This window comes from Lipomyces japonicus (genome assembly GCF_038497905.1).
Source record: "Lipomyces japonicus strain CBS 7319 unplaced genomic scaffold V1514scaffold_21, whole genome shotgun sequence".
In the NCBI taxonomy this organism is placed as follows: Eukaryota; Fungi; Ascomycota; class Lipomycetes; order Lipomycetales; family Lipomycetaceae; genus Lipomyces; species Lipomyces japonicus.
The window spans coordinates 1-26391 of record NW_027117833.1 but is presented as its reverse complement, the minus strand read 5'-3'; the positions used below and the strand labels follow the sequence as shown (position 1 = coordinate 26391).

The 26391-nt window shown below is 40.8% G+C and overlaps 10 protein-coding genes and 1 non-coding gene across 11 annotated transcripts; 6 read left to right on the top strand and 5 right to left on the bottom strand.

Annotated features, from left to right (window-relative positions):
- Window positions 1-43: 43 nt before the first annotated feature.
- V1514DRAFT_331397 (SAC3/GANP/Nin1/mts3/eIF-3 p25 family-domain-containing protein) lies at window positions 44-1110 on the top strand. Its single transcript, XM_066927671.1, has 3 exons — window positions 44-616; window positions 667-798; window positions 848-1110. Exons 1-3 carry the CDS (start codon window positions 92-94, stop codon window positions 974-976), a joined length of 786 nt encoding a protein of 261 aa, XP_066783122.1. The 5' UTR covers window positions 44-91; the 3' UTR covers window positions 977-1110.
- V1514DRAFT_294213 (nucleotide-diphospho-sugar transferase) lies at window positions 958-2580 on the bottom strand. The gene is made up of 3 exons (XM_066925389.1): window positions 2469-2580; window positions 2334-2390; window positions 958-2279 (listed from the first exon to the last, which is right to left on the bottom strand). The coding sequence occupies exons 1-3, from the start codon at window positions 2490-2492 to the stop codon at window positions 1128-1130; spliced, it is 1233 nt and encodes a 410-aa protein (XP_066783121.1). The 5' UTR covers window positions 2493-2580; the 3' UTR covers window positions 958-1127.
- Window positions 2581-6785, bottom strand: V1514DRAFT_331393 (SNF2 family N-terminal domain-containing protein). The gene is made up of 5 exons (XM_066927670.1): window positions 6550-6785; window positions 6415-6488; window positions 4098-6360; window positions 3678-4024; window positions 2581-3622 (listed from the first exon to the last, which is right to left on the bottom strand). The coding sequence occupies exons 1-5, from the start codon at window positions 6736-6738 to the stop codon at window positions 2911-2913; spliced, it is 3585 nt and encodes a 1194-aa protein (XP_066783120.1). The 5' UTR covers window positions 6739-6785; the 3' UTR covers window positions 2581-2910.
- A 131-nt stretch (window positions 6786-6916) lies between these two features.
- V1514DRAFT_331390 (uncharacterized protein) lies at window positions 6917-8138 on the top strand. The gene is made up of 2 exons (XM_066927669.1): window positions 6917-6963; window positions 7017-8138. Exon 2 carries the CDS (start codon window positions 7095-7097, stop codon window positions 7914-7916), a length of 822 nt encoding a protein of 273 aa, XP_066783119.1. The 5' UTR covers window positions 6917-6963; window positions 7017-7094; the 3' UTR covers window positions 7917-8138.
- A 443-nt stretch (window positions 8139-8581) lies between these two features.
- On the top strand, window positions 8582-12270 carry V1514DRAFT_76981 (uncharacterized protein). The gene is made up of 2 exons (XM_066930136.1): window positions 8582-9896; window positions 9974-12270. Exons 1-2 carry the CDS (start codon window positions 8671-8673, stop codon window positions 12237-12239), a joined length of 3492 nt encoding a protein of 1163 aa, XP_066783118.1. The 5' UTR covers window positions 8582-8670; the 3' UTR covers window positions 12240-12270.
- A 984-nt stretch (window positions 12271-13254) lies between these two features.
- On the top strand, window positions 13255-14256 carry V1514DRAFT_342911 (ADP-ribosylation factor family-domain-containing protein; the record flags this gene model as incomplete). Its single annotated transcript, XM_066929122.1, has 8 exons — window positions 13255-13258; window positions 13326-13438; window positions 13502-13529; window positions 13579-13634; window positions 13703-13765; window positions 13826-13954; window positions 14024-14148; window positions 14223-14256. 8 exons carry the CDS (start codon window positions 13255-13257, stop codon window positions 14254-14256), a joined length of 552 nt encoding a protein of 183 aa, XP_066783117.1.
- Window positions 14257-14613: 357 nt separating this feature from the next.
- V1514DRAFT_t55 lies at window positions 14614-14694 on the bottom strand. The gene has a single exon. It is a non-coding gene; the product is annotated as a tRNA-Gln (tRNA).
- A 1599-nt stretch (window positions 14695-16293) lies between these two features.
- On the top strand, window positions 16294-17999 carry V1514DRAFT_357363 (uncharacterized protein; the record flags this gene model as incomplete). Its single annotated transcript, XM_066929661.1, has 2 exons — window positions 16294-16609; window positions 16935-17999. 2 exons carry the CDS (start codon window positions 16294-16296, stop codon window positions 17597-17599), a joined length of 981 nt encoding a protein of 326 aa, XP_066783116.1. The 3' UTR covers window positions 17600-17999.
- Window positions 18000-19502: 1503 nt separating this feature from the next.
- V1514DRAFT_331360 (mitochondrial 54S ribosomal protein uL23m) lies at window positions 19503-20452 on the top strand. Its single transcript, XM_066927668.1, has 2 exons — window positions 19503-20034; window positions 20105-20452. The coding sequence occupies exons 1-2, from the start codon at window positions 19568-19570 to the stop codon at window positions 20307-20309; spliced, it is 672 nt and encodes a 223-aa protein (XP_066783115.1). The 5' UTR covers window positions 19503-19567; the 3' UTR covers window positions 20310-20452.
- A 1039-nt stretch (window positions 20453-21491) lies between these two features.
- Window positions 21492-23811, bottom strand: V1514DRAFT_307243 (major facilitator superfamily domain-containing protein). The gene is made up of 3 exons (XM_066925692.1): window positions 22751-23811; window positions 22626-22693; window positions 21492-22569 (listed from the first exon to the last, which is right to left on the bottom strand). The coding sequence occupies exons 1-3, from the start codon at window positions 23603-23605 to the stop codon at window positions 21792-21794; spliced, it is 1701 nt and encodes a 566-aa protein (XP_066783114.1). The 5' UTR covers window positions 23606-23811; the 3' UTR covers window positions 21492-21791.
- V1514DRAFT_331351 (uridine kinase family-domain-containing protein) lies at window positions 23812-26230 on the bottom strand. The gene is made up of 6 exons (XM_066927667.1): window positions 25657-26230; window positions 25524-25603; window positions 25390-25464; window positions 25290-25334; window positions 25138-25237; window positions 23812-25085 (listed from the first exon to the last, which is right to left on the bottom strand). Exons 1-6 carry the CDS (start codon window positions 25807-25809, stop codon window positions 24141-24143), a joined length of 1398 nt encoding a protein of 465 aa, XP_066783113.1. The 5' UTR covers window positions 25810-26230; the 3' UTR covers window positions 23812-24140.
- Between the last annotated feature and the right edge of the window lie 161 nt (window positions 26231-26391).

Sequence of the window (26391 nt, the reverse complement as noted above, 5' to 3'; positions counted from 1 at the left end):
CAAAAGGAACACTCCAGTGCCAATTATTGTCCAACCGAGCTGGTACTTGATTGGAAAACTCATTAGAGATCATCATATCCAAACAAGAATCATGTCACAGCAATCATTTGACACTCGAGCCAAGGAGCTTGCGAGTGCGTTTGCAGCTAAAGATTATGAGCGCAGTGCGCAGCTTCTTCCTGCTCTTAAGACCACACTATCGCAGCTCAACATCCTGGTACCACTACCTTCGTCTGATCCCAGTCTGCTTGCCACGGCTAGGGACATTCTTGAGATTGGTGCGCTTACGTCGATATTTTTAAGTGACGACGTGCAGTTTAGCAGATATATTTCTCAATTATCACCATTTTATGCTTTAAAGGACAAGATCCAACCACGATCCGTAAACGAAAAGAAGTTGATCGCGTTGAGACTATTGTTTTTGCTATCAACTAATGACATTGCCCAATTTCATACTGAACTCGAAACGTTAGAAGATGAAGCAGATTCAGATGTTTATATAAAATATCCAGTAGTTCTGGAACGATGGCTGATGGAAGGAAGTTACGACAAAGTTTGGAAAGCCACGACCCAGAAGAGCGAAGTGCCAGCCGAGGAATTCGCAATTTTTGCAGATGTAAGTTTTTACTGGGAACAATGACCGTGATAATTTGCTAAAATAATTAGATTCTTGTAAACACGATCAGAAACGAAATCGCCAACTCTTCAGAGAAGGCGTACACGTCATTGCCACTTTCAAATGCCAAGCACCTTTTATTTTTCACTTCAGATGATGACCTTTTGGATTTTATTCACGAGGTATGTTTAATAAGTTATGATACAAGTTTAGATTCTAATTAGAATGTAGCGAGGATGGGAAGTCAGAGTCAATAGAATTTACTTCCCCAAGGAAGAGACTCTAGAAAACGGAATCGCTGTCGAAAGAATTATAGAAAATACGTTGGGATATGCTAGAGAGTTGGAAACAATTGTTTAAAAGAGCTTAGTATTATTACAACCGTGTTTTCAAAGAATATAAATGCCTATTCAGTTCTATTTTTTTTTTATTTTTTTTTTTTTATTTTTGCATTTAATCCAATGAAGTAAAACGTGATCTATAAAATAAAAAAATAAAAAAAACCAATCAACTACATAATGATCTCATTTTCCACATGGCCATTAATTTCCTTATGAGGCAGAACAACGGAGTTTTGAATATGGGCTTCATCACCTACAGCGACATTCTGCGCAAGAATAGAGACTCCCTGCACACGCACGCCATTCTTGATCAAAACGGTAGAATGCTCTGACAAGCCAATCGGCGAGCCTTCAACTCTGGCCCACCTGCCGATCGTTACGCCTCTAGCCAAGATGGAGTACAGAACGCATGCACCCTGATTTACTTCAGTATCTTCCAACACAATCGATTCCTTGATCCGCACACCCGGTCCAATCACGCTGCGAGCACCAATAGACACATTCGGACCAAGCTTGGCAGTGGGATCAATGGAAGCAGTAGGATCAATATAAACTGGTGGCAGAATATGCGCCGACGCTTTGGCCAGGCCTGGCGCGTCAATATCTGTCTGAAACAGTTTTTGCAGATATAGAGCATTAGCAGGAACAGCCGATCCGGCAGTCTTGATTTGACGCCAAAAACCACGAGTCTCGTAAACGTAAAATCCATCCGTCTCCGCCAACCTAACAAGAATATCTTGCTCTAGTCTGAGCACCTCATCATTCTTAACCAACGGATTTTCATTTGCAGCTTCCACTTTTGCCTGCCGAGCAGAACGAATCACATCAAAAATCGAACTATCAAAAAGATAAACACCACCATTAATCAAATTGGAAATGTGAGTCTCCGGCTTTTCGACGTAGTGAACAACTTTTTTGGTCACGGGATCGCTGACGATGCAACCAAAATTGTTCGCAACCTCGGCTTCCACCCGGGTTCCAAGAATAACGGCCTTGGCCTCTTTCTTTTCAAATTCAGAAATCACTTCGGCTAAGGGGAACGACGAACAAACGTCGGCGTGGATCACGAAAAAACTTGAAGGGTTGCCCTTCAAAATCGCATCACGAAAATGGTACAAGCCACCTGCGGTTCCAAGAGCTTGATACTCGCGAAGATACTTTATCGTAAATTGAGGGAATTCCTTGGATGATTCCGCTATGAAATCCTTGAAGACGCTGTCATCGTAAAAACCAATCAGGAGTACTTCTTTGATCGACGGCACGGTTGCCACTGCTGAAAGAGCATGTGACAGAATTGGCCGTCCTGCAACTGGAAAAAGAACCTATAAACAAATTAATTGGCATTAGATAAATATGGCATCATGTTTTTAACCGACCTTAGGAATGTCAAGCGACAGCGGTCGAAATCGAGTACCGCGAGTACCTCCGCCAACCTACATACAACAATAGTCGCATCATTGTTAGATCACACTTGCTGGACACAAACAAACAAAAAAAAATTCGAGTCTTACCAAGACGAGAGCCTTAGAAGTCATATTTTATTTAATTTCAAAAAAATGAATGAAGTTATGTGACGCAAATATATGATCAAACTTATGATGTATTACGGCTTGGATGTGCGATTTGGACTGCTGGTATTATTATGTAATGGTGTCGCATCATCAAATGTGCTGCACCGAAAACAGAGTCAATTGGGGAAAGGGTAACCAAAAATATATGAAACTTTAATTAATCAACCAATTAATCAACCAATCTTTGTGTGTTTTCTATATAGACCTTGGCTACCTAGGCACCCCTTTCCATGCACAACTATACATACATATCGCATGTTTATAGCACGATGGGTTTGCATCCCTATCTCCTCTGCGCAATGAACACACTAAGTCCAAGTACTCATTGATCGTGGAAAATATTTTAATCCAAGAATGCCCTAAATATTTTGCCACAGTATCGTCACGAAAATGCATCTTTTAATTCCCAAACTCCTTCAACCGGTCTCCAAACCGAAATTTCCTTTAACATTTGTCTGAACGTCGCTACTTGTTGAGCTCCAGATACTCGAACGGCAAATTTTTCAACAATAGCTGAAGATTTTGCCTTGCCACCATTTGCGGCAAGATATTCCCGCAGCCGACTGATAAGTTCCAGCTTATCATCGTTTGTCAATTGATCAATATGAATTCCAGGTGTCAATTCTTGGCCAGACGTAGGCGAATGCTCATTTTCAAGCGCTTTCTTCTCTCGAAGTCGAGCAATAATCGAACTGGAACTTAATTCCGGTGTTGAAGATGATCCCGGAGTCAAACTTCCTTCCCCAGACCGAAAGCCTGATGATGATGTTGCTGTTGCTCTTCTTGAACCCTGTCGGTGACCATTCAATCGACCAGCTGAACCAAACTTGCCTGTCCAAGTGGGAGTACCAACTTCAGCAGCACGTGCCGCACGGCGAGATTCTCGCAATGCTCGTGCAGCTTCGGCTGCCACTTTTGTAGCCTCACGTTCCACCAAAACAGCATCCGGCCGAGCCGCATCCATAATTTCATCGTGCTCTAATGCACTGTGAACTCCAGAATTGGCCAAAAGATTTTCCATGATGCCTTCATCACCAGTTGGCGAAGAAGCTCTATTCTTGGACTGTCCTGCTTCCGCCTCATCTTCTCCTTGGCTTAAAGCAAAACATTAGTAACATTGAAATAAACATAAAATCACATCGTACTTACAATCTCTCAAGTCCTGAAACTCCGGAAATCTTACTAACCAGTTGATTTTCTATCGTTTTATCATTGGCCTTGAGCTGAACTTCTGCACCAGCAAACAGTGATCCTGTCTCAGAGCCAACAGTATCAGAATCGCCTAGGCTGAATAAATCATGCAAGTCATTGTTCTTAAAAAATCTTTTTTGCTTGGGATCTTTTAAAATTTTGTTTGTCAAAAACTGCTTAAAAATTTGACGATGATATATTTTCTCTTCTATCGTTCCCGACATCATTAAACGATATATTGCGACCTCCTTTTGTTGACCAAGACGCCACGATCTTTCTCTGGCTTGGACATCGGTCGAAGGATTCTACAATATTAGCCAAATTAAGTCAATTTATTTTTTTTTAAAAAAAAAAGAAAAGAAAAAACTCATATCTTACCCAATCAGGATCGTATATAATAACTCTGTCAGATCCGGTAAGGTTAATACCCAAACCGCCAACCCTGGTCGTAAGTAAAAATACATCTATTGAAACATTTGAATTATATTCATCCACTAGCTGTTGCCGTGCGCCGATTGGAGTTGTACCATCCATTCTAAGATATGTAATTCCTGGTAGCGATTCCACGAATTTTTGTAAGATATCAAGCACTTGGCGAGTCTGGCAAAATAGCAGTGACCGATGCTTCTGTTTTTTCCATAAGAGAAGTAACGATTTCACAACTTGCATTTTGCCTGACTTTGATGGTAATCCATAATTATATCCTGGCTTTCTAAGTAAGACTTCGCGAGATACTAAATCAGGATGATTGCAAATTTTCCGCAGTATATCTACACCATAAAGAACTTGCCGCTTGCCGTTAAATATCGACTGCATATCACCAGATTTCAAAAATTCAACGTAACTATCACGCTGTTGTTTCGTAAGTTTGCAAAACAGAACTTGTTCAGTCTTCTTAGGCAAGTCATCAGCAACATCAATTTTCATCCGCCGTAACAAATATGGACTGATCAGATCTCTAAGAACGACTGCACATTTATAAGCAGTTTGAACTTGAACATTAGTTGCGTTTGCGTATCCGCCAATATTTATCGGCACTGCAAACTGGTTTTGAAAAACTGGCAGGGTGCCAAGCCTACCGGGGCATACAAAATCAAACAAACTCCAAAGCTCTGTAAGATTATTCTGCAATGGTGTACCTGACAATATAATCCTGTTTGCCGTTTTAACTTGTTTGCAGGTAAGAGATATATCAGAATCAGGATTTCTAATCTTATGACCTTCGTCGAGCACACAATAGTCCCATTCTTTTGGTAATATAAGATCTCTATAAATTTGCATTCCCACATAAGTAGTTACTAGAACATGCCCATCTTCAAAAATCTTATCCACCAGTTTTGATGCGTTTCGAGAACTTCGAAACTCAAGTTTCCTGTTATATGACCGACCTGGCGGCCGATCATAATCGTCTTCTTCTACAGCCACCTTTGTCATGCCAGAACCGCTTGAGTGAAGAATGACTGACCGAAATGGAGGCCACCAACGATGTAACTCATTTACCCATTGCTTCATTACCGTAGCAGGACATACAATGAGAACAGGCTTGTTTAGTTTTCCGGTGTAATGTAATCCAGCGAGGAACGATATTATCTGAACAGTCTTGCCTAGACCCATTTCATCGCCAATTATGCCACCAGTGCGTTGAAAATAAAGTTCCCACAACCATTGGACTCCAGTTGTTTGATAGTCAAACAGACTTGCATGAATGTCTCCCGGAAGTCGATATCCGCCATCAAAAACTACATCTTTGATTTTGGGATGTGGCTTATACCATTCGGGTTGATTATCATCTTCAGTCTTTACCAGAGTCCCTGATTTTTTTCGAAATTGTGACCGCTTTTCAATCCACTTCGACAAGCGCTCTTGATAATATAACTCATCTCCATCATCATTATCCAATGATTCCACAGGAAGACGTCGTTTCGACTTTGCAGTTTTCTTTGCTCGTGTTTCAGATTCACTAAGCTTATCATCTTCGTCTATTCCAGCACCATAATCTTCGTCTCCTGGCTCTTCCGCTTCAGAAAGAACGTCATCACTAACAGGATAATAATCAGATCCCGACTCGACTGAGTCACTGCAAGAAAATATTTCTTCCACTGTGCTTACTTTCCGTTTCTTTCTGAGTTTCTTCTTGGTACGGTCAGGTTTGGCTCTTTTTAACGAGACGTCATGGTCTGATCCTGAAAATTTATCATCTGTCATAGAAATATCATTGTCATCCACCTGATCAAACTCCAAACCAGGTAATCTAAGCTTCTGATGCGATTTCTTACTCGTAAGTTCAGATGAACCGGCGAAATCTGAGCTAACAGCTGGATTGGCGTCTTCATTAAGACCTGCTTGTCTCTCTAAGCCCCTCATACTCGAGAATGGAGTGATTTTGCCTGTGCGGATCAGATAGTCACGTTCAGTTTCGTTGGGTAACCGTTGAGATGTGTCACTTATACCAATTATATCATTACCGGCCCTTTCTCGCTCGGCAATTCTCTCATTGATATCAACGACATCTTGTTCGATAGGTGCAAGCTCAATATTTCTGATTCGCTCAATCTCATCTCGGACTTTTTGCCTGCCACTGATTGTTGTATTTGGATGACCTAATTTGTCTTCTAGGCGTAAAATGCGATCCAAGATTTTACTTTGCCAGTCAGTGATCTTGCACAAACATGCGCTCTTTGTTTAAGACACTTACGACTTCTCACGAATAGCTTTTGTCAAACGTCGCTGGTCTAATTCGACATCCCGGTCATTAATTGCACGATCTGCCTATTAAAAAAAAGAATATATATATAAATAATTATCTAAAGACTAAGCTCATTTGCATTACCTCTGCAGCGACGTTCTTTTCTAAATCATCCTGCTCTACGGTTCTAACTCCAAGATCGGCGAGTGTTTCGACGTCCACTGCGTTGTTATCGGATAAATTGCCGGAAGTTTCAGTTCCATCTTCTGTAGACTCTGTTGGCAAAGAAGAACCTTGACCGTTCGATTCGACGGTTAGTCCAGACCTATCCATGGCAAAGGTAGCGACCGAAAACTTGCCACGTCAAGTTTTAGCATTCCTTATTGGGATAATTTATAAGCTATTATGAACTTGGTAAAAATTCCCGGTCATGTCAAAGTACTCACGTGACCGCAAATTTCATAGTTTTAGTTGTTTAGATAGTGTGTATCTGATTATGCTCTACGTTGAATGTCGATTCAAGTTTTTATATAGCTATCATGATATAATTAATGACATGTATGTTAAATTATGATAGTAATATATAACATTTGTTTTAATATTAAAGCTAGATTAATTATATTTGGGTTGGCATGGGGTTGACGGAAGTGATCAATGAATATGAAAGAGAAGGCAAATAAATATAGGAGATGGCGCAGAAATTAAAGAGAAGCTTTCCTTGGGAATCAGTGAAATCAAATAATGCGAATGAAGCCAAGCTGAAGACGGAAGCGCCGAGCAAGCATGAAAGCGATGATGTAGGCGCAAGTAGGCCCACATCGACTCCTAAAAAAAAAGGAAGCGCAGTGAAGAAGATAAGGACCCCTCAGAATGACACTAGCAGGCCTGAGACTTCTCCGTCTACGATGGCATCAGAAGTTAATGAAGAGTATATGAAACCAGGAGATGAAAAGTATCGAATGGTGGAAGATGAGTTTTATGATATTGCTCGAGAATATGCTGCACCGGAACATTACGCCAGATACGCGCGGGTTCAGAAGAAGTATAATAGTAAAAGAATAACGACTACGAAATTGAACGCAAACAACGAGGCAGGTTTAGCGTATACTGAGCAACAAGACATCGATTCTGATAACGAGAAATTTATCACAAACGATACATCCACACTGGGAATATTATTGAGTAGCCCCGTGAAAGAAACAGTAGATCTAGGATTATTCAACGACGAGCAAGAACATCATCGTGAATTACCGATGAATCAGTGGCCTGCTTCATCGCCACTAGGCCAGGGGCCAGTTGAGGCTGATGAGACATTCGACCGAACAACAGGCCATCCGGGTAGGAATCTGCTGTCAACGTTGCAACAGCAGGCGAGAACAAGTCCTGGCAACGACAAGCAGAGTAAGATTAAGCCGAGTTTAAAACAGAGCCGAGCCGAGCGCCAAAGTAAAAGACAACGCAAGGGGACGGGCAAGTCCGGCATGCTTGATCTTTTGTTATCTGAAGAGTAGGCGCAAATTGGGAGAAAAGGGGGACCGGGAATTGCAGATGCGGACATGATCTTCGCATATTATCCACGCGTACCGTGTACGCATAAAGCAGAGCGATTGTACGTACATACGACGTACGATATGCTATCGATATACGTTAAACAGGAAGAGCCCCATTTGTATTGGATTTACGCTTGCATAAACTGTACATGTATAATAATAAACCAAAACATGAAAAATAAGCAGCCAATTCGGGCAACTCAACAATATGAGTTCCAACCCATTAATTGCATCGTTAATTGCACGCAACATATCTATATCATACTGTGACTGATTTGGCATAACTTTGGCGGCGTCGGCTGCAGTATTTGTTGGGCAACCGTATGGCGAACAAGTTTTAAAGTTTGGCTTGCTCATGTGCCCGCGTTCATACGTATACTGACTTGCATGACGCTATTCCCGTTTGGGCATGTTTTGCATCTTTTCGAACCTTCGCTGTTGGCGCTGCCACATATTATACAGTGCAAACAAACCCTTGCCTTGGGCAGAAAAAAGGGCGACGGCTCACAACGAAATTTTATAGAAATTAATGTGTAAACTTGTAACACGGTAACAACCATACGTTGCCTTTGCATCTCTCTTGGCCTTGCTTGCTTTCCACAACCTCAAAGATTTCTCGACAGAGTTCGTCCACCTGTGGCCGGCTTCTTTTTTTAAAACCAGTATTTTATATTCTAGTCCAAGGCGCTGCAATTTCCGTGTCTAGGGCATCCATATGGATCCGCTCATAGAAATTGCCGACTCAGGCGCTCCTCGCGCAGCAGCGACTTCTCCTGTGTTCTATTTCGACACTGATGATGCGGAATATTTTGCGTTTCACGACCTGAACTTGGATTCCTCTCACGAGGGTCGGCAGAATCAGCACAATTCATTGTCAGCTTTTCCAGATCTTCACACCGATGTAATGACTGACGTGCCTCTGCCCCTGCGACCGGCATTAATCTCGACCAACAGCGAAGGCGAATCCCCAACCTCATCCCATGCCACTCCTGTTTTGACCCATGATGAAGACGATGCCGATGACGATGATGATCATGACAAATACATGGCAGAACACTTTGATTTCGAGTCAGCAACATCCTCTCAATTGCCTCTTACCACAACTTCAGACCAATCATCAGGTTTCAATACTGGTGCGAAAATTGTTATTCGCACAAGCGGTTCAGAGTCATCTCTATCCTCAGTGAAAGCCGGCCAGTTTTCTTATCCTCCTTCGCCCAAGTCTTTTTCATCTCAGCATTCAACCTCATTTACGACAAAACCTCAGCTCATGCAACATCAGCAATCAACAAAAGACGTGAGAGACATTACTCCCCCACAACAAACACCTTCTCCTGTGCCTACAAATGCAGAAGATGAAACTTATCTAAGGCCTGCTGATTGGGCACCACCTGCCATAATGGAGGATTTTGACCCATTGGCTTGGCTCAATGATGATACCCCTTATCAGTTAACGGTTTCTACAGATACGTTTAAATCAAGAGTGGAAACCCAAATTAAAGCTCAGTTGACTTTTAAACCTTCTCCGAAAGAACATTACATTCACCTGCCAGCTACCACAATTGCCAAGCCTAGACAGCAATTGCGCAAGGCATTCAATCCCGATGGGAATACCTTAGAAGTCGATGCAATTGTGGTTTGCGATCACAATCGATACAAGTATATCAATGTTTGTACTGGCTGTGTTAAGCGTGAACGCAAGCGTGCCAACAGGAAGAAAGTTCCGTCGTCAGATGATACAAATTGGCTGGATTCACAAGAAAATAGGACTATAATGTTTAACTGTGCAGAGTTGTTGGATATACACAATAACGGAGTCTCGAAATCGTCTGGCACCACTTGTCAAACTGCAATCCAAGACAACGTGGAAGTTAAAATCATTGATATTCCCATGAGAATACCTTGCTACTGCCGGCATCACAGTGAGAAAGTTGGGTTTAGGTATACATAAATATATTTTATTTCTAGCTATTAGGTTTTATTGCGCATTTTCCTTGATTGCTAACTAGTCAAAATAGGGTATATTTTGTTGTCAAAGACCACAGCGGCAAAGTAATGGCTCGGGCGTTCACGGAACCCATTATGATCACAGATGACCATAAGACGTCAAATGCACTTGCCAGGCGGAAAACTGCAACCGGCGTAACTTCATTATCGAACACACAGCCGTCGTCATCAGCAAATGCGAGTGATAATTCAGCTTCAAATTCACCGCCTAGAAACGAGTATGGTTTCATTGAATCAGCAAATCCTCGAAAAAGAAAAATGTCACCTAAATATGGAAGAACACAGTCAGCAAACATGATATCTATGATGCAACGACAACCAATACAACAGAATCAATTAATCGCGAAGAAAAATTTTGTCCGAGGTGCTGATGAAAATTTTAATACGCGTTCACATTTGGTAGAGAGTTTTGGATTTCCAGCTTACAGTAGTGCGAATAGCACAGCTCTTCAGAAACAGCAGCCAGTATCCGCAATTTCGCCGGTAAGTCATCATGCCAGTCCGGTTTCAAGCGTTGCAAGTCCCGAATCAGCAGCTCCGAGGCCATATTTGTCGCATGCTATTGTTGGAACCGCCCCTCAGGTAACAAGCCCAGCACAATCTCCGCGCGAATCATTGGGTTCGCCAGGATTGCAGCGTCTTATCCCAACAGAGGGTCCGATTCGAGGCGGAATAGAAGTTACCATTTTGGGAACCAATTTCAACCAAGGATTGACAGTGATGTTTGGTGACCAGCCTGCTATTAAAACACATATATGGAGTGAAAGTACTATTGTCGCAATTCTTCCTCCAGCAGTAACAGCTGGGCCAGTTGTTGTGAGGTTAAGGAGTATATCTGAAATAAGCAATGACAATTTAAAACTGTTCACATATGTTGATGATACTGACCGGCAATTGATGGAGCTTGCGCTTCAGGTGGTTGGCTTGAAAATGACTGGTCGTCTTGAAGATGCAAGGCAAATTGCCATGCGAATCGTCAGTCAGACAGGCGGAAATGATTCCAAAGGCGGTAAAGATACGATGATGGCGGCTACTACGGCTTCTATGGGACATGGTGATTTGGAACGGACGCTGTTGCATTGCATTGACTTAGTGGACTACAATGATTCTCCTTATAAGGTACAATGGCAGCTTAAAAACAAATCTGGTCAAACAATGATGCATCTGGCTACTCTTTTGGGATTACAGCGGTTGGTTGCCGCATTACTTGCCCGAGGAGCTTCGTACAAGGTGAAAGATGTTTCGGGATATACGCCACTTCATTTAGCTGCCATACATGGGGATCGAGTAATTGTTCAAAGACTATTGAACTCCGGCGCTGATGTTTTAGTTCGCACCGTTCACGGAAAGACCGTACTTGACCTGGCAAAATCAGATGAAATTAAAAGCTTACTTGCTGACCATGTTGACGAGCCTTCAAAATCTTCTGTTACTGAAAGATCGATTCAAACAATTGATCATAAATTATCCTGTGATCATGATTTCCCAGATTGGCCGACATCATCTGGACCATCTTCACCGGCAAGGTCAACTAGTGATGATTTTGAGTATTCTGATTTATTAGATTATAGCGAAGAACAACTTGATGACGAGACAAATTCTGATGACGAAGCACTTACAATCGAAAGACTTCGAACAACAGAGATCACGTCTTCAAATAATACTGAGATTAAGGACAGAAAATCAAAATCGTCGAACAGGAAAAAGCTTGCGGATAATAAAACGCGTGATAGAAATGAGAAGGATGTGGTAGAAGAAACAAATCATCAAAAGCATCTTACAACTCAACAGAGAGTGGCTGAATATTTAAACTCATGGAGGGAGCAAGCATTTAACAAAATGCACCTGCAGTTTGATGCTCCTACTTGGGATGCGGCTACTCATTTTAGCGAGAACATTAAAGACAACATGTTTGATGCCTTAACCGCATTTTCTTCGTTTAAGCCCACTCTTGCCAATTTTGCAAATACTTTACCTGCGCAGTCAAAGCGTGCAAACGAGCTGGTGCAAGCCACAATCGAGAACTCATGGCTTGCAGATTATTTTACAACATCAACCTCTGCAGAAAGCAGGCACGCGCCTCCACCTAGCTATGATGAAATTTATCCAGACGGTGCATCGGCCGCTGCAGTAGCTGTGGCATCTTCATCGAATGTCAAAACATACACAGAGCACCAGGAAAGTGAACAAGAAGTTTTACTCAAGTTTTGGCAGAACAAAAAGAAAAAGCAAATGCGCAATGATTTAATGCTTTTTGCCTTTTGGGTATGTATCTAACTTTCATCATGAACGTTGTTGATAAACCAATGACCTAACCCATTTATTTATAGCTACCTGTTTTATTGGTGATTTTGGCATACGTTGGTATGAGTATGTTTGGTGTTCAATTTAGTGATTATGTGCCAATTCCGGAAAAGCTTGTGGAGTTTTTTGCCATCAAGCGAGGTGTAGTACAGGCTCAGGAGAACGTAGGACAGCATCATGGTCAGATAGTGGCTATCACTGAATGATTTTCTTGTTTTCAGTTTTTTGAAGATATGCATATTGGTGCTTATGTTTGCACTATAAGAGTCTTCTGCATGTGGTTTATGTTTTTTTGATTAATGGTTGCTGGTTTATAATTTGCAATATGGGGTTTTGTTCCTTGTTTATTTGTTTATGGTTTAATTGCATAGTTTTTTTATTTGTTCTAATATGACATCTTTTTTTTTTTTTTTGATACATGGTTACATCAAAGTAATTGTTAAATAATTAATTTCCTACGCTTTTGCTTAATAGAATATGGCGCAAATGCATGTTAGTTTCTATTGAGATTTATGAGTTGCGATGACATACAATTAGGCGCGTGCGCACAGGGTACGTGTCCCTTTCTTTGTGTAAGCTGTTGCGCACTGACAAATCTCGAATAATTATAGATTCACGTTACTTCGACAAATACTGTTAAATATTTGCTTTTTGTTTTATCTTTATTTTTTTTTTTTTTTGGATTGTGGATTGGTGCATTTAGAATAAGGTAAAAATTATATGTTTTTTATATTTTGTATCGACGGGGCATGTTACATATAGCACTGATACGAGGTCTTAATAATTGTGATGCCTCCATTAGGATTTCGTGAACCCACAAAGTTGTTTAAACAATTGGATTTCTGTATTCAATTATGATTGTTAATAATTAATATTACTAACTAATTGATTATAACATAGTACAGCTCTAATATTAACATCGAACTCCGTTGTGATAGTCATCGTACGCAAATCACCATCCTCAAAGAAGCATACATCACCCATTAGGATGGGTATGTTCATATCAACATGTTTTTTTTAAATAATATATACAAAAATATCAAATTTAACATGACACAGGTCAGGTCCTAGGACGGGTATTATCACGGTTATGGGGAGGCGAAAAGGAAATACGAATTTTAATTTTGGGGCTGGATGGTGCTGGCAAAACAACAATTTTATACAGATTACAAGTATGAATGACTGGCATTATGTTGTATTATTGTACAAGACTAATATTTTATGATTTGGTATAGATTGGTGAAGTCATTACAACCGTGCCAAGTACGTAATGGAATACTACTACTCATGTTCACTAACTTATAAATCATAGCGATTGGATTTAACGTCGAGACGTTGACGTACAAAAATTTAAAATTTAATGTTTGGGTAAGCATCATCATGGAGTGATGAATTACCGTCAAGTTTTTTTTATTAATATTTTTTTTTTTAAAAAGGATCTCGGTGGACAAACCAGTATAAGGCCATATTGGAGATGTTACTATGCAAACACAGCAGCGGTATGTCCAAAACAGAGAATTTCATGCGTCCATAGATGGCAACTTCTGACAAGAGTTTAGGTGATTTTTGTCGTTGACGCGACCGATCGGGATAGATTGAACACATGCAGGGAAGAACTTAATGAGATGTTAAGCGAAGATGAACTCGCTGATTCAGCACTGCTGGTATTTGCGAATAAACAGGACCAGGTTAGTTAATTAGCATAAATATTAATTCGAGGAAACAATATTAATAACATGATTTTGAAACTTTTAAAGCCGGGAGCAATGACTGCGCCAGAAGTTTCTCAGGCACTTGGATTAGTCTCTATGAAAGATCGAAGTTGGAGTATCATTGCTTGCAGTGCGATTAAGGGCGAAGGACTCACAGAAGGCTTGGATTGGTAAGTTGTTACCTTTGGTTTTATTATTTTTACGACTTTAAACAAAAATTACGGGCTAACTTTTATCACCTTAGGTTGGTCGAAGTGATCAAGGAAGAACAGTTATGAACAGATATTAAGCCTGTAAAGGTATATATATAATAGTCTTCATATCGTCATAAAAAATGCATTTTTTTTAAAATTTTTATTTTTGTTTTTTGCCCTTTATAGGTAATTTTATTGGTTTTCATTTTTATGGATAAAATTTGGCTTGTATTTTGGTTATATTAGATGTACTGTTTAAGGAAAGCAATGAATCTATCTATTAACACCAATCGTTATTATCAAAGTGATGTCTTTCTTTTATAATCAGGAATCATGTTTTAAATTATGTTTTTAAATCTTGCGTATTAAATTCAAAAAAATACGCTAAATCCATTAGGAAACTTTCATCTGTTTCGTAAAAAAAACAAAAATAAAAAAGAAAGGTCGTACCCGGGATCGAACCGGGGTTACCAGAAGATTTATTTTCAAAATCTGGTGTGATAGCCACTACACTATACAACCAATTATTGATAATTATAAACATTTTATCTAACTTAGCAAAACGTCTATTTAGGTAAGCACTTACATAATTTGCGTTGTTTCGGCAACGTTTTTGTCAACGAACCCCTGGCAACTCTAATTAGAAGACAAGTTCCCCTGCTATCCTTTGAAGGCCAAAATCTTCATGCTTTATTATTTGCTGACAATGTTGTCGTCGCTTTTCCAAATAGAACGGCATTTGATTTTATGTATGCCAGCCTGGACACATCTTGTAATGCATCGGGCAGCAACATTAACCATAGAAAAAGTTACATTTACCCGCTAGGGGTATTTCGGGGGAACCCCCCCCTCCCAAACATTAAAAAAAATTCTTTCCGGGTCAGTGGAGACCCTTTCCGCTATCTCGGGGTCAAAGCTGGTAAGAACGATACATACCATGAAACATGGGGCCCCTTGATATCTGCAGTCACTCAGCGAATGAGAAGTATTCCCATGTATGATCTGCTTATAGAAACAAAGTGCCAGATTATAAATGTGTTACTTTTCAAAGGTGGTCTTTATTGATCAGTTCATCCCAGCTCAACAAGCGGAACTAGTGATTCTCCAAAAGGCAGCAAATGATTTAATATGGTGAAAAAGCGACCCCAAGTGTCGGAAGACCGATTGACATTGCCTACAGAACAAGGAGGCTTTGGGTTGTTTGACCTTCGACTACAGCTGAAAGGGCAAAGAGCAAGCAGGGACTACAGTCTTTACACAGCTACGTGCACGTCCACAATGATTACAAAAATGCGCGTCACGCGTTCTCTATTCTAACCCTGTCGCCAACGATGGGGTACTACAGTGGACCGAGAATCCAACCGTGTTGATGAGTATGTCCAGTGGCATACCATCTTCTTGGCCAGGGCAAGTATCTTCCGAAGAAATGATTATTATCTCGCTCTCTATTACCTCCTTAGAGAAAACCTTCCATACAGATGGCTTCTCTGTTGGGATGCCTGGGATGAACTCACAAAATTCCAACAGCCGGCCGACTTTCTCAGTCTGGTGAGCTCAACAGAATTTAGTGGAGGGAAACGTGGCTCTTCCACCTGAATGGTTTACCTACCAAGATGGTAGTGCGCTCACGCTTGACCATTCCACCACTCCTGGCGTCGGATCCAAGCCAGAGCAGGCACATTCATACCCGATGGATACCGGGGAAGTATCCCGGAAGGAGCATGGCCAAGCTGGTGGCCCCGGCTCACCCGATTAACACACTATTACCCGGAGGAAACATCAATAATGCGACTTTTCTCACTCAATATTCTGGCATCACAGATGCAATCACCCTTACTTCCATCAGAAGAGAGACGATGGCAGCAACATGGAAACTGTATTCTCTGTCTCCAACATGAAGAACGGTTTGAACACGCATTTCTGGAATGCCCGGTATCAGAATGGATATGGGAAACCATGTGCCAGATGGCTCATCTAACCCTCAGCCGTCGGAACTAGCCTGCCCTTCAAAATCAACAAAACAAACCCAGACGGAATTATACATCAGATATGTATACTTTGTATGGACATCCAGAAAGAAGCGATCCTTTGGTCGGGGTTTTAGCGTTATATTCTTTCATAATGTCGTATGCCGAAGCGGCAATTGCAGGTCTTGCTGTTGGCGGGCCAGTCCCGAGTGGTGGCCGGCCTTTCGAACACCACAACACACTAAATGCTGTCTACCCAGACACTATTTCATATCAGCTTCTGCTTCATGTTTCGCCGAAAAACGTTACTGATGCCATCAAAATTAAATATCCTACTGCCCGCTTCTTCGTTCAGGCCTCTCGCTCTGTCTCCAAGCAAGTCGCGATTCATTTCGCTTCAACTGTCATAACCTCAACTTCTGTTATTCTGTCGGGATGTCCGATTGTCGGCAAGTCGTCGTCGGCGGGCGGTGATAGGAGATAGCGCTTGCGACTACCAGGAGCGGTGATAGGAGATAGCGCTTGTGACTATCAGGAACGGAGATAGGACTTGAGAATATTCTATAAAGAGAGGAGAATAGCCAGAGGTATGAAACACTACCCATCATCACGGCTACGAGAAAGGACTAAGGATCTTAATTGAATATTCTCAAGGTATAGTTGTTTTTATGTTGATATTGATAGTTTATATTGAAGTGTTTAGATTTGGCTTGATTTATTGATATATTCTCAAGATTATTACTTAAAGGCCCAAATAATCGGTTGTTCTAACATCAACCGACATCTACCGCTCAGCTTCCGAGGACACCTTCACGATCCCCAATAAACAACTTTCCCTTCAACCTCGCTATCTGCCAACCAAAGCAGAAGCAGCTTTCCTTCAAATTCTCAATGTGTACAACGTTGCCCCTCTTTCATCAGATGACGAAGTCCGAGCCGTCTTCAAAACTGCGCTCCTTCCATACGGCACCATCATCGAGGCAATCCCTCACACAGATCCCACAAACCCCAATTGCTATGATGGTCTGTGGCGAATTGTTCTCAAACTGTGCGGTCACATCCAAACCTGCCCCGAAAGACTTCCTTTCCCATACAGGGATACGGTCATAGACTTTCCAGTTCGCCTCGACACACGGGCCAGCCAATGCGGATGTTTATACTGCCATGCTCCTCTTCACAGTCGACCGGCATGCAAGGTGGCACCTGAGTGCCGATGGTGTTATCAGAGATGGTGTTATCAGAGATCTCACCACTCGGCAGCGTGCAGGAGTTCCACAGCTCAGGAAGCGCGCGAACGCTACCTCAGACGCAGAGAGAGCCCACAGTCGGCCCCTCAGCCTGAGCAGCCAACTCCCGCCATTCTTGCCCCCACGCAGGCGCAAACGCCTTCCCGTGAATCTCCTTTGGCAGTGGTAAATGCGACTCCCATTCCCGCTCCTCCAGCAACTGCATCTGAATGACGTGTTGCCAGGAGTCTGTCTGCGGCACCTTCTCTCGCTAACGCTCAGACTAACACCAACAGCTAGTCCGACTCGGGGCCGCTCGCCCATGAAACGGCGGGCTTTAGGATCCTCTCCACTACCACGTCCTCTCAAGCTCGTCGGGTGACTCGATCCAGCTCCCAAAAACCCCCAAATCCCATGATTTCGGCCCAGTGCTTCAGGTCAACCTGTGCCCTTTCCCTTGATCACTCCACAAGATGAAACCGTGCCTGCCATTGCGTCAGATATTACCGGGCTGAGGCCAAGTCATGATATCACAGTGCATACTGTCGATGATGATGAGCTAAGAACTCAGGACATGGGTCATGAGATGCATTAAGGTAATGGGTAATGGAGTTACCGAGAAGCGGAGGAAAGGAGAAGTGGAGAAGTGGAGGAATAAAGGTATGAGTGTTTTATCTTTGTTGTATCGATAAGTAATAAGTATTTCGTTTATCGCCTATAAACTTTCGTTCCAGTTATAACCATAGCGTCTTCTTGTCTCGTTTTATTCTATCGTCTCGTTATCGTTTCGTTATTGTTTCGCCGTCGCCATTACATAGGTCAACCTGTGCTTTTTTCCTCAATTACCCCACAAGATCAAACCGTGCCTACCATTGCCTCAGATCAATCTGAGGTGCGGGAATCTGACACCCAACTCATGTGACTTTGATCTGTCAAGGATCTAATGTCCCAAAATCTCGCGACTAACTGGCCCGACGTTGAGCACTGCGTCATTTCTTTTCTGTCATGTTATTTCTCATATTTTTTTTTTTTTCCAAAACTAACACATCCTTCGCTGAACAACGCGTCCGTGTTACATTCCAATGGGTTCGTACGCCAGCCCGACGGCGGCACCCTGGTGGTAGGGCACAGTTGCGATCCTACGGCAGCGCTTTTCCAGATTGATGACATAAACACCCGTGTCATGTCTATCTATGCACCGGCATTTCAAAATATTCGAGGCTTTTCTTGTTTCATGGTACAGACGCCTTGCTTTCGTTATCAAGAGCGACTGGAACTGCGTCGAAGACCATTTCAAAGACTCGTCAAACCTTTGAGATCAACCGGAAGTCAATGAGAGCTTCTTCTTAATTGTTCTCTTCGTCGTCAAGAAGATGTACATAATCCCTCGGTAGCTACTGCACAACCTGTCTGTGTGTGGCGCGTGTCCTAATTTACTTTTTAGCATGGATAAATTATTATACGCACTTGGAAGTCCTGCCAGTTTCTTTCCACCATTATGAGCACTACACCTGTCGCTACGGCAAATCACAACGCACTCGTGCGTACCAAAGATACCACCATTTCCACATTTGATAAAGAATGATCCGAATACGACGCTCGGGTGTTAAAAGTGCGTCGTATTTTTGCCGCCAGTTATTGGACCTGGGAACGTGGTCCATCGGCCCCGCCGTATTATCTCCGTGGCTGTTTTGTTTCTGCGGATCAGTCTTTAAAAGACTGAGACGCGAGTGAATGGAAGTCCTCGCGTGCTCCACTGTTCCCCAATAGACACTTTTACCAAATCTTCCTTGTTAACTGTAAAGCTCACTTAGACGCACAACCGTCAGTCCTTCGTCACCCATACTCTCAAGACGATGGCGCGCATGCTAATTTCATTGATTTAAATTTTTTTACAGTGCCATAACATCTTATCCAAGCCGTCCGGACGTGTCATTAAAGTTGTTCCCTTTGAACACCAAACTCATGCTGATAAAGATCAAAAAAATGAACGTCAAATTGTAAATGTAGTAATATTTTAATGCACAATACATAGAATCTATTCAAAGAAAGAGCACTGCTCATACAAAACATAGCCCTAACCCTGGCGTCAAAAATCTTTAATTTTGATTTGCGGGCCGACGAGTTTGCAGAAGCAAATAAATTGAAACAATTCCTCAAAATTAAAACATAGGGAGGGATAAAGATCTAATTTGAACAACAATGCCTCGAAAAGTACCGATTTATTCGATTCCTTCTTCAACTGTTTTGCAGCAGTTGTATCGGCAGCAACGAAACCGGAATCCGGTGCAGCCCTTGGTTGCGTCCACGAAGGCAATCGACCGCAAGCGGGAAGCTGACAAGTTAAGAGAGCGACAATTAACTATTGAACCTGTAACAACAAAATATTTTCGGCTAGGTCACAAGGAAGTTCATTTTCCTAGCCAATTTGTTACTCTGAAAAGGCCGCATGCAGACGATTACGATCCTTACAAGGCAACATTTGAAGTTCCAATAAACTTTAACAAGTTCGATCTTCGTGACTATCTTCACAATATTTACAAGTTAACAGTGAAGAGAGTGACTTCGAATATTAAATACAGTGCATTCAAAGCTCAGTCTTATAAGTACATGACTGTCGAAATGGACGAGCCTTTTGTATTCCCAGAGTTGCCAAGTGACCTTTCACCGTATGTACATCTCTGGTTTGGGTTTCATACGATATGCTCACTAACAACTTTTTTTCTTTCTTTTTTTTAGTTGGAATGTTGATTTTGAACGTGAACGAATTAATTTCAGCGAGGAATCCAGTAGACGATATGGTGGATCTGGTCCGGATAATCTTGTGTTTTCTGCTTACGAGGGAGTGGCTCAAAACGATTTTCCCACCATTAAGCCATTTATTCCCAAGAAAGCTGAACGAAGGCTAAAGAATTTGGCCAAGGTTTCAGAGAAATTGGAATAGTAATAAGATGCAACCACGTGGCACATTTGTGACTGTATATAGATGATTAAATTGTAAAGTTGGACTAACTATACATGATGTTTAATAATATCAATTAGTTGAATCACAACGTAATAAATCAGTGCAAATTTAAAGCAATCTACTGGGTTCTTCTGTACATTTTGTGCGATTAACTTGTTCCCATGTTATAGAGGAAGCAATAAATGGTTGGTGGCCTAACCCTGCGTACCCTAACTAGCAACGGCCGGGTTACCTTCCTTTAAATACGAACCCATAAAATTTTTCTTGCAACTGATCTTTCCCATAACCCATTTCACAATTTCAGTTTGAGGTCTTGTTTTCGACATGAACTATTGAAACATTCTTTGCATTTATCTAATGTGGTTAAGTGTAAGTGAATTTTTTTAAAACAATTGGCAAACAATGCGATTGCAGATGTCGGGTTTGAAGATGTTGCAAGGGATTATGAACATTTACAACCGAGTGATACGCATGCAGGACAGAAAATTTAAATAGGAATTCTTCGTTTATGATGCATCATCTTGCTTGCTTGACATTTTGTTTGCAATATGCGTTTTTATTATAGGATTGTTTTTATTAACACTGGGATTTTAGATCAACCTGGGTTCATAGTTTTTTAAAGCTTGACCAAAACAAAAAAAAAATTATAACGCTTGTTTAATACTGTAAGTTTTTTTTTTTTTTATAAATGATTATGTCAAATTATTATGAGGAATTTTTTTCACAATTTTCTTTGGCGAAAATTCATGAGCCTTAAGAAACATGCACTACCATCTGAATAATTCAATAATCGATAGCGTTGAGTATTGATCTTACAATAATACTAACAATGAAAGAATTATTTAGGTTTTGCTGATTATACTTTCTGATTACTGTTTTTAAGGTAAGATTAAAAAAAATTTATGAGATTAATGAGTATTTTCCATGAACATTTTTTTCTATGATGAAAACAAATAATTATCAGTTCTGCTTCTGAGTAAATGAAGATAAACCATATACCAAAGCTCAATTTTCTGAATTGTTTATATGAAATTACTCATTATTCTTTTTTTTAATAATATTAAGGAATTTGTTCTAACGTTTTATGTATAGATTCTATAAATTTTTATTTTTATTTTTTTTATAATTTCGTTTGTAGATTAAAAATAAAACTACATCACATACAATTTTATAAATTTTTATTCTGTTCAAGATTTAGCAAATATAATTAATTATTGCACGACCAATTTAAACCCCCTTACGAAATATTTATCGTTATTTGTGAATAATTAAATCAAAAAAAATTCTTTCAATTTTACCAATTGATGGTCAACAATACCAATTAAAAATAACAAGACTCCCTGTTGAACCAAAACTAATATTCAATATCAAACCACATAATTCTATAAAAAAAATCCCAAAATTCGCAGTATAAACCTTTCACGTCTAAATTGTATAATAAATTGCATAATAAAAGAATATCTAGAGTACGTATCTAAACTTTTCATGTTGCTTTTTAACAACAAGGTTGGCTCCATTCTTAAGAATCGTATTGACAGTTCCTTCATCATCAATGATGTCAATATTGAATCCGTGTTCTTCGCGCAGCTGTCTTGCTTCAGCCTGAGAGATCACTTCATACCTGGACAGTTCCTCGTCACCGTCCTCATCGTCATATCCTTCATCATCTTCATCATCTTCATCTTCCTCGTCATCGCTGAGGGACGGAACAGGAGACTCAGTGATGCCATCTGAATCGGGAACCAAGTGGTAACGCTCCTCTTTCACTGATTGGGAGTTTAATTTGGCAAGATGTCTTCTTAATAGAATCGCCAAAATTGCAACTGTGAACATTGCCACACTGCAAATGAACATTCCGCGCTGGTAATACGGCGCATCAGTGTCAGGATAGAGTCGTGTTCCAATAAGAGGACCGCATTGGCCAATGGTGTTTAGCAACACCATTCCAGTTCCTTTACTTGACTCGGATGATTGGTTATTGACGGTCCAAACAATGATGCAAGCGACAACAGAGTAAAACCCAGACGCGACAAAGAAGATAGCAAGATATCGAGTGAGCGTGTTACGAGAAACAGCCAAAATGAAATAACCAGCAGCTGAAATGGAAGCATGAAATACAATGAACTCAGAACGAGATTTCTTTTTATCAGACCAATGAGTTGTAATAAGCACCACAAAATAGGCAACCAAATATGGAGGCGCTGACAGTCCCTGAGCAGTAATGGATTCGTAACCCATACTATAATGTGTTAAAACCGATGAAAATCTCCATCCTTTGCGAAATGATCAACTTACTCTCTAAGAATCAATGGCAAAAACACTGGCAAAGATGCGTATGCGATATTGGTTAGAAAAAACATTGCCTGTGAATGAAATTAGAAAACCAAACTTGAACCATGCGCGTGCATGCGACTACTCACCGCTGTAACGTATACTTTAGGGTCTTGAAGAACTTCAATTGCCTCATCCCACTTGATGCCATGCACACCATTACTATTTGCAACTTTTTCACCTTCGACCTCAATTCTTCTTCTGTATCTCGATCGCACAAGAAGCTTGTCCTTTAAGCCCAAGAAATAGGCAGTTGAAGGCCTGTCAGGCAAATAATTCCAGGCAACGACTGCCATGATCATGCACGGCAATCCTTCCACAAACAGTAACACTCGCCATGAGTCAATAGGCGTACGATCAGCTGCTTTCGTAATAAAATATGCAAGTGTTCCAGCAAACGCAGTCGACAATGGCGCCGCAGACATGTACGTGCCGGTTCTAAAGCCAAGTTCTTTGCGCTGATAAAAGAAAGAAAGATACATTGGCACACCGGGGCCAAAGGCAGCCTCACCAATACCAAGAAGAAAACGAAGAATAAAAAGAGAAGGGTAATTGAATACTACGGCTTGTAGGGACGCAATGAGACCCCATGAGAAAAGACACAGTGCAACATAAATATGAGCTGGTATTATATTCCACAAAAATCCAACCCATTCAAACGCAATGTAAGATATGTAAAAAGCAGTGAGAAGCCAATCAAACTGATTAGAATTCAACTGAAATGATTCTTCCAATCCAGCTATCCGAGCATTGCCAATATTGGACCTGTCCAGAAAGCCCAAAACAAAAAGAAGGGTAATAAGCGGCATTATATATCTGTCAATTTTCTTTACCAATTTCTTTTCTTCATGTTTCGAGAATTTTAAAAGAATTTTCTTTTGAGATGACCCATTTTCGTGATGTTCAGCAGGGCTGGAAGAAGTGTCTGACGAGGCGGACGACATGAAGTGCAATTATGAAACTGACAGGAAGCAATATCAAAAAAAAAAAAAAAAAAAAAAAACAATTGCCCAAGTATATATATATATATTCCACTTCACCTTATTATTAGGCAACTCCAGTTACCTCCTATGCAGAATATGTATAGTTTATAGGGAAAAAAACGAAAGCTAATATATAATTTGTGGAGAACGACTTTCGGCCGATAAAGGCTTTTGTCCCGGGCAAGAAATATATCGGCAAAGGATTTTTAAAGTTTTTATTTTAGCGCCTGCACTACACGGAATACTTTGTTCTGGATGGTATACCACGGATCATGCCGACACATGCCCGCATAATACTTGGAAGATCTATCGTCCCCATAACAACAGCAAAAGGGCCGGAAAATGCGCGTTCGGAGGTTGCGGAGATTCCGAAGCTCAATTCATGCATGTACTTTGAATATAAATGTATTTATTGCCCCTATTGGCCGTCAAAATAATATTTCTTAGTATTCTGACCAGGCACGTCTATATTGTAAAATAAAAGCTGATGCAAGTCCTATGCTCCAAAGTATCTCGTGTCGATAAATCTCTGCTTAATTTCGTCATCTTCCTTGCCAACAACAATCTTTACCTGAGGAAATGCAGCCAAAATTCTTTTAATTGCAATGTTTTTGTCTGCCAAGTAGGTTACAAAACAAATGTTTGTTGGTAGAACTCCGTGGTCTACTAACACCCTTATTGCCATGATCGCCGCTGATCCCGTAGTGGCTTGCGCATCCACCAGTAACACAAACCGCTTCGCGATGTCTGGTGGTATATTTAGGTAATGCAAAAATGGTTCGCCAGTATTAGAACTGGATTGAATCAGGATCTTACCGATCGCTGTTTCAGGCAGGATTCGTCTAAGCGAAGTCTCAAAACATGCGCCGGCGCGTAAAATTGATACAGCACAGGTATCCATCTCTGGCTTCAACCCGGTATATTTATATCCCGATGCTGTAGTGATCGTTGTTGTGCGATATGACACAAAATTCATTGCAGTTTCAATTAGAAGTGCCATAAGCCTTTCAAAATAGAAAATGAAGTCGTCGCGAGAACTTCCACGATCTAGTAATATCGTGTGCATACTCAATACCTGTGCAGTTTGCTGCAATATCTTCACGTTATCTAGTCGAGTTATATCTGGCGTATTTTCCTCAACATCTAGTTTCTGGCTGTCTGGCCGATGAAGTCCATCCAAGTATTTCAGATGCTCCAGGCTTTTAAACGCCAGCGTGCGCTGGACATGTTTTATCAACATATCAATTGCCACAGTATTATCCAATCCCCTTGGTAATAAAACATCTGCATGTTCAATGGCAGGTCGAACATATTTGTTAAAATTGGGTTTAACAAACGAAAACCATTGTTTCATTGCGCCTTCCAATTCTCGCCCGCGATAGATAATATCTCTTCGAAATCTCCGAGCCATGCAAATGTCCAAATCCGTGTCGACAAATACCTGAGAAATACCTGAGTATTTGGCTGAAATAAAGTGTCCTTACATATCTTACTTTTAAATCCAACAAATCAGTTATTCGTGAGTCGTAGAGAGTGAAAATGCCTTCAAGAATGATCACGTTGGCACCATAAATCTTAATTGTTTTGCTTGTCCTATTTTATCAACACCTAATTCAATTACAAATTACACGCAGTAGTTACCGACCTGTTGTGATCCGCAAATGAATATACCGGGACTTCGACTTTTTTGCTTGAGTACGATATCAGTATATTTCACAAAAACCTGATCTTTAAAAGCTCTTTACCCCGCTCGTAAACCATGTAAAACTTGAACCAATAAATCAAAATCTAAAGCCTCGGGTGCATCAAAATCATATTCACTATTGTCGTTTAGTAATAAAAACTTGGATTTGGTTGCCTGCGAGGGTTAACAACTAACTTTGCAAATGCTTTTTTTCTTTGTTCCGGGTTTAATGGCAAATAAAAATTATCAAACGATAAAATAACTGCCCAAGGTACCTATTTTTATTAAAAAAAAACCAATGTCCTGTTGCAATGATATTATTACATACGTTCAGTGTCCTGATTATCTGGGATGCAACACTGGTTTTACCGCTGCCACTCGATCCAGCGATACCAATTATATGCGGCCGGTGCCATGGCGGCAAATATCCAACTGAAAAAAGCGAAGCCAGTGACTTCGAGCTTTCGCTTGCATGGGCCATGATCTATTTTCTACAACTAAGAAAGAAAAACACTGCCAATGGCATAAATATGATCTCAGTCGAAGACAGATAAGCCGCACCGAATAAATCTTGCCGATAACGGGTTCATTCATCCAACTGAATCATAAAAAACAAAAATATCACTTGCAATAAGTTACTTGAGCCTTTTTGCAAAAAAAAAGAGTAGTATATATATGGATATATGTTGGAAAAGTCAAAGTATCCTTCAATTTCAGCAAGAGCCTAGTTCGTGACAAAGACATTGGCTGGACGTTATCGTGTGTTAACTTCCAGGCGATTTTACAGACGCATATATAAAGTCGCCCGCACGCCCGCCCGCCGGCCCGTCTTTCTTTCTTCTCCATCATTCCAAGTTTAGTTCACATTACGTTCACACAGCCATACCAGCAGCGTAATCTTGAATTAAACAATATGGTCAAAATGCTTTCAATTGTTATTTTGCCTGAAAAAATGGAAGCGGCCAAATGCGCTCCATTCACCAAGTCGGAGACAGTACGTCAGGCACCTTGCTTTTATTCTGTATATATAACTAACCTCATTTATTCTAGAAAATAACAGAAA